This window comes from Lathyrus oleraceus, chromosome 2, assembly GCF_024323335.1.
Source record: "Lathyrus oleraceus cultivar Zhongwan6 chromosome 2, CAAS_Psat_ZW6_1.0, whole genome shotgun sequence".
Classification (NCBI taxonomy): domain Eukaryota; kingdom Viridiplantae; phylum Streptophyta; class Magnoliopsida; order Fabales; family Fabaceae; genus Lathyrus; species Lathyrus oleraceus.
The window spans coordinates 357,703,733-357,710,681 of NC_066580.1; the positions used below are offsets into that span (position 1 = coordinate 357,703,733).

The 6,949-nt window shown below is 34.6% G+C and overlaps 1 protein-coding gene across 1 annotated transcript; it reads left to right on the top strand.

Moving 5' to 3' along the window:
• The first annotated feature begins 726 nt into the window (after positions 1 to 726).
• Positions 727 to 5,200, top strand: LOC127119516 (uncharacterized). Its single transcript, XM_051049757.1, has 8 exons — positions 727 to 930; positions 1,008 to 1,308; positions 1,952 to 2,023; positions 3,893 to 3,960; positions 4,120 to 4,276; positions 4,465 to 4,548; positions 4,659 to 4,748; positions 4,865 to 5,200. Exons 2-8 carry the CDS (start codon positions 1,024 to 1,026, stop codon positions 4,976 to 4,978), a joined length of 870 nt encoding a protein of 289 aa, XP_050905714.1. The 5' UTR covers positions 727 to 930; positions 1,008 to 1,023; the 3' UTR covers positions 4,979 to 5,200.
• Positions 5,201 to 6,949: the final 1,749 nt, after the last annotated feature.

Consider the following 6,949-nt stretch of genomic DNA (forward strand, 5'->3'; position numbering starts at 1 on the left):
CTAATAAGTTTAAAAGGTCTTTTTATGGTCTATGGCCTAACCTTATTAGATAAATAGACTTATAAATTTTTTTAGATATTTTCTATCTAAAAATGCTTGATCTAGTACGAGCTTGTGTAAGTTAGGTTATAATCCCTATTAATTGGTCTAACCTATTATCATCCTAGATGCAACCATGGTGAAAAAGAGAGTGACAATAATAGTTAATTTTTTAGGAGTTTTGAATCATGTAAAGTGGTATAAAATAAAAACATAATTATTTATTTTTTATTAAACTGATTTGTGAATATAAAACTACTATCAAATCCTTTTTTGAAACCTAAAAATAATTAATAAATATAATTAGTATCTAATAAATATATACAATTAAAACTAATGGCATATTTTAATAATAATATTATTTTCTTTTCTTTTAGTAAATATTTTGTTAAATTAATTTAATTAATAATTTTGCATAAATATCTAATTGCAGAGATACGAGTTGATATTTTAGTTCTTTATTTTTAAGAGATGAAATTATAGTAATTAGTCCATTATAATACATAATTAACTTTTTTTATTCAAATATATTGTTAAATTAATATATTAAATAATATAGTACGATAACTATATAATTTTATAGATACATTACCTAATTAATCAATACTACGATAATAACAAGTGGTTAACCAACTATGCAAACAATAAATTTATTAATGTGATAAAAAACAATAAAATAGTTAATGGGTGATGGATTCATTACATATCCGAACCGGTCACTAAAAGACCAGTCGCACGTGTTTGGACAATGTCGAAGCGTGAGAGATAACGCGTAGAACAACACCAACTTTCCTTTTTCAAACTAAAAAATCTAATCTCATTAAAACAAGATAAATCCATCAACAACAACACTCTCTTTTCCAATTTTCATTCTCTCTTTTCCAATTTTCGGTAATTTTTCTCTCCTTTTTCTGTTATCTCTATCTCGATCTTCACGTTCTTCTCATAAATTTGTTTTCATTCGTTAGGGTTTTGATTTTCCCAATGAGCGATCACTTGGTACTCTTCGTTGACCAACTCGCACGCCCAGTTCCTGTTGACCCTGTTGAGCAGCCTGCGCAGCTTCCTTCCGAACCATCGCCGTCTCCGGTTGCTGCCGATGCTGATGCCGCATCTGGATCCTCCGGATCTGTTTCGCCGGTGGATCAAGAGGGAGATGATCGTGGTGAGGAGGAGCCGTTGATCCAGACAGTGGAGTGCCGTATCTGCCAGGAGGAGGATAGCGTTTCCAATTTGGAGACTCCCTGCGCTTGCAGGGGTAGTCTTAAGGTATATACACACACCTTTGAACTTTCGCGATTTTCTGTTTTTTTTTTATGAATTTGAATTTTTTTAGGGTATTGTGTTATTGGATTAGAAAGGGAAAAATATATATATATATTTTTTGTTTGTGTTTGTTAATTTAAATGAGTTTTGTGTTTTGGATGTGGTTGTTGATTTCGATATGAAAAATGGAAAAACATTTTTTAGGGGTATTTTTGTTTGTGTTATTTATTTAACCTTTAAGAGTCTCTGCGATGATGGAATTATTGTTTCTATACAATAATACAAGAGTATGCATTTACTTAGGTAGAAGGTTTTTATGTTTTATGCTGTGCTTGTACATGTGCTCTTCCTGTTTATGAAATATTCTGTTAGATATGTTTACTGTACTTAATTAACCGAGTTGCAAGTTGAGAGCTTAAATGATCTTGGGAGAAACTGTTTTTTTTGCTTTCTGCTATTGAATTGAGCGTAGTAATGCATTAATCTGATGTTGTTCATCATTCAACCTTATATAGAGGCTGAGAATTATAGAGAAGGGTGTGTGGAGGAACAATGGTCTTGTTGTCTGTGATATTTGCTTTTATTTCTTCCATCTCTATTTTTGATCTTCCTGATTCTTAAACTGGTTGTATTTGGTTTTGAACAGTATGCTCACAGAAAGTGTGTCCAGCATTGGTGCAACGAGAAAGGAGACATTACTTGTGAGATATGTCATCAGGTATGTTTTTCTCCTATATAGTTTATTAATCTGTTACCTTTAGGTATGCTTTTTAAAGTGGCTGGTTATATCAGTCAAACTCTTATTTAACACCCGCCAACCATCTTATGCATATGCGTACTCATTCTGGTAGAATCTTGGGTCTGCTTACTGATTTCAGAACAATCCTCTCTTCTGCAACGCCCTTTCTTTTCTTCTCAAATAAATGCCACTGAGATGGCCTGTATTCATCAACAGTGGAGCTTCAATTGCTTAAAGTTGAGCCCAAGTTCATGTATCAACATGGCAAGTAGGGGGATGTTCAATAAAATTGGGTACCCTTAATTGATCCACTAACCATATTGCATCCATTTTTTAAGGCCCGGAACAATTTAATAGAAACCAAACTGGACCATATAAGGCCCAAACCTAAAAACCGGGTGCCATTTTGTGATTTAAGGTTTTGTACCTGTTTCAATTCAACTGCTCAAGACCCTTTCTCTCTCACTACCTCTGATTCTTTTCATTCCTCCTCATTTTCTTCACCATAGTCTTCACCCAAATCCACATTGTTGTCATCTCCTCTTCCCGCAAACTCCACCATTATGGAGCTGGCTCCGCCGTCGCCTTCATCGTCTCCAAACTCAGCGACCTTCTTAACTCTGACCAATTCGCCAACATCATCTGCCGATACAATTATGTCCAGCCAAGTTTTCGACACCAGCTTCGAAGGGTGAAACCTACTACACTGTTAACACAACTATTTCATTTGATTCCCAAGTGAAGCCTTCGAAGGGTGAAACCTACTACACTGTTTACGATGAGCTTCACACACACTTTATGCCTTCCATGATAATCCTTTGCTTTTGATACATCTTCTTTATGGTCATCAACTTAACACATCAGATACACGCCGTCTCAGAAGGAGATCCTGAACATACTCTTTTGTTTTCCCTATTTCTAATGCTGCCGCCACAACCACCACCACCACCGAGATTCAACTTCAGAGTTTCATCACCTTGTTGTCGTTGGACTTTGTATTTTTGCCATAAATCAAATGTTGTCCCAATCCATTCTTTAGGGTTCCAATTGTCGTTTGGTATGTGAAAGACAAGGAAATAAATCTTTCTTGATGTTGATTTAAATGTTATATTGATTTTGTAATTATATTGATAAACTGGTTTTGAACTTTTGCACGAATAAACCAGTTTCTCCAAAATGGTGTTAAAAAACCAAACTTAATATGCTATTAACCATCCCGTGAACATCCTTAATGGCGAGAGCTTTGCAGTACCAAATTGTCAATGTATTTGGTATCTCATTTCAGAAGTACTTTATGTTTGTTCCTAGACTAATGTGATGAATGGCTGGAAATCAATCTATAAAAAATTATCCTGATGTTCAGTTTAATTGGGAAATGGAATTTAAGGATGGAATATAGTGCCACCCTTGTACTAAACACGTCTATCTACCAAAGGCATCCAATATATTATAGAGTTCCAAATTCCTACCCTGAATAAGAATGCATTTGTTAATCGAATTCTTGACTTCTGCATTTTTTAGATGAATTGGGTGGAACATGGAAACTTGAGGCATGTCCATATCTAAATTATACTTCTCTGTTGTTTTACCAATGTTTCAAATACTAACCGAATTAGATGGTTCAACCAATTGAACCTTGAACTGGCTTTTATTACGGTTCCATTATTTGACGGTTTGATAGTGGTTTGACTGGCTTTTATATTGTACACTGTATCTTGTGTGGTTTTTTCTTAACCATTTTGATTTGAACCCAATGCTCATTATCATGTGTATTGAATTCCTTCCAGTTGTATTACTTTTGTTGTCTCTTATTGATGCCTTTTTTCCTTCTGTGCATATAATGATCAGCCTTATCAACCTGGGTATACAGCCCCACCACCTCGCCCTAATCCTGAAGAAACCACTATTGAAATAGGGTAAGAAGATATACTTACATATATATTTAGAAATAGTTTTTGATTATGTTGCGTTAGTTCTATACCCGTTATTTACTTTAAATTAATCTAGAGGCTACAATGATTTATTTATCGTCATTTTGCAATTGTCTCCTTAATTTATGATGAACTTTCTTGCAGAGGAGGCTGGACATTATCTGGCTCACCCTTGGACTTGCGTGATCCTCGCCTATTGGCAATTGCAGAGGCAGAGCGTCAATTCCTGGATGCTGAATATGATGAGTATGCTGCTTCTAATGCCAGTGGAGCTGCTTTTTGTCGCTCAGCTGCTCTAATTGTAAGGCATTATTTATCTTGCATTCCACTTTACTAAACTGTAGAATTTGGTTATTTTTATCAAATTAGTTAATTGCACTTGCTAAGAGCCCTGGTGCTTCACTGCATTTGCTCGGTGTTTGTATTGACTACATTAGTATGCTAGCCAGTGGACATGATTTTAAGCCCAATCCTTTTTATTTGATACAGTTGATGGCCCTTTTACTTCTGCGGCATGCACTCTCTGTAACAGATGGTGATTCTTCTGATGATGATCCATCCAATTTTTTCTCTGTAAGTGATTCAAGTCTGTTGTTTATAATTGTTCTCATGCCTATGTCTACTGTTGTGTTGATTTCAAATGTGACGGGGAGCCAACCTAATAAGCCTACCATCTTCTGCAGCTTTTCTTGCTTCGAGCTGCTGGATTTCTTTTACCTTGCTATATCATGGCTTGGGCAATCAGTATTCTGCAACGGAGGCGACAAAGACAAGTCAGTATCCATGACTAAATTTTGTTACTGTTTTGTGTAGTATGGCCGTTGGTTTTGTTTTGAAACTATGCTATATTCTGTGATTTTCTTACTGTTTTTTTTTGTATTTTGAACAGGAGGCAGCAGCACTAGCGGCAACCCAAGTTGCGTTTGTTCTAAATTCTGGGCAGCGAAGAGGTCTACAATTTGCGATAGCACCAGTTCCTACAGTACAGCAGGAACAAGTGTAGTATGTAATTTTTTTTTTACGTGAGACGCCGTGGCATGTATGCCATATTTTGTTAATCTTGATTTTCACAGCTCTAATATATGTACATATACCAGCGACGGTAAAACTGCATGAATTCGTAATTATCCATTCAATTTATCGATCTGTGAATGTATGAATCTATCTGGTTATAATAAGTAGAGCTTTATATGTAAAATAAAATGATGATCAAGGCTTTGTGTCATTTCCGTTCTATCGAGTATTATTCGGATGATACATTTGGTGTATCTATAAACAAAGGCAGTAGAAAATGTTAGTATTGGAAAAGTTTTTGGGATTAATTACTATGCACGGTTAGGGTAAAATGATTTATATCGTTGATTCATCATTATCATCCGTTTGTATTATTTTATAGATTTTCAAAATAAAAGTTAAATTTATTTCAATATTCAACAGATAGGATAAAGTGACGGTATAAAATCCTTTTATATTTTTAATATATTTCAATTAAATTCAAAGTTTTTAATTCTTTTTTGGAAAATAGTAGTATTAAATCCGTTTACCTTGTTAAATGTGGTAGTTGTAGAAAATGTTCCGGAACTACGCAAATACCTTATTCTCAAATCTTTCAAAGTATTGTTAATTTGTTAAATTATTTTTTGAGCATTTCATTTGAGTATGATAATATTTGATCCGTTGTTAAGTTTTTTTTAAATAAAATATTTCAATTTTAAATGAATATTTATGTACTTTTAAAAGATATTAAATTATTTGGGGTGAGTAAGATGAATTTTTTACCAAAATAATCTGTTTTTAAATTATTTTTTTCAAAATATTTTTTTTTTAAAAAAATAATCCAAACTATCCCACTTTTAGGAAAAGACGTCAATCCAATTGGTGTCTCCTCTTAAAAATAGAGTGAAGGTGTCAATTGGATTGGCTAGGGTACATGGTGCAGTCAATTCAATTGACGTCCATGTGTATTTTTTCAAAGGAGGCGTCAATTGGATTGACACCTCAGTGTATTTTGTATTTTTTTTTGTTATAAATAAAGGTGTTGTGTTAATCATTTTTTCACATCTCATTTCATCATTTTGCAATCACATTTGGTGTTCGTCGCCGTTATGGAAAAGTGATTTATGCGAGAGACAAAACTCAGATGTCGATGCTCTTCTGGAACATCACTACTTTCGATCAACTGAAGAGGGAGCTGGTTCGTTGGTTAGATTGGAAAATACCAGAAGGAAAAAAAATTAGAAGTATTGAGAGATTCGATAGTATCTTTGGTTGAGTGCGAATGAAAACTGATAAAGATGATAGGGAAATGATGTTCGGACGAGATGACATCACTTTGATTGTTGTAATCAGTTAGAAATATTCTATTTTCAATTTGCTTATGTTGTAGTGATGTTTGTTGTGAACCTCGTTGTAACAAAAACTTAATGATATATAAAAATTGAAGGTTACAAAAATCCAATGTTACAAAAAGAGTATGACCCAGATGATGCTCCTCGATTGTGACAGTTGTTCTTATTGTGTCCTGGTTGACGACAGATACTACATAGTCTTAAAATTTTATTTGTCGTATCCATTTCTGTCCTAATACATGTGCTGTTTAGCCGTCCTTTTTTCTTTCTACGCATCTCGTCGTTGTGCCAAACCATGTCACATTCATATGGAGGTCAGTATTCCTCCATTGGTAGCACCGAGAAGCTTTTATTATAGACATTCATGACGGTGATGGCCTTGTACACATCAGATAGATGGTTGTAAGCATCCTGGCGAGTATGTGCGCATGCTGTAATGACATGGGAGCATGGAATGCGGAAGACCTGTAATTTTCCACAGTCGCACTAACTTCTGTTCAGTTTGACAACATAGGCTAAATTTGGTCTCCCCTCGTTATGGTTCATTGTTTCCTGCACGCTGAAATTTTGCCTATGACGGTCAAAGACTGTTACAGCGTGTGTGCTAGCTTTGATGCTCTCCTCTT

Excerpts from the sequence above, each read along its gene's own strand:
- LOC127119516 (XM_051049757.1), top strand. The coding sequence starts at position 1,024 with ATGAGCGATCACTTGGTACTCTTCGTTGACCAACTCGCACGCCCAGTT. Across the intron at positions 1,309-1,951 it reads CTTGCAGGGGTAGTCTTAAG|TATGCTCACAGAAAGTGTGT; the intron begins GTATATACACAC and ends GGTTTTGAACAG. Across the intron at positions 4,549-4,658 it reads ATCCATCCAATTTTTTCTCT|CTTTTCTTGCTTCGAGCTGC; the intron begins GTAAGTGATTCA and ends CATCTTCTGCAG.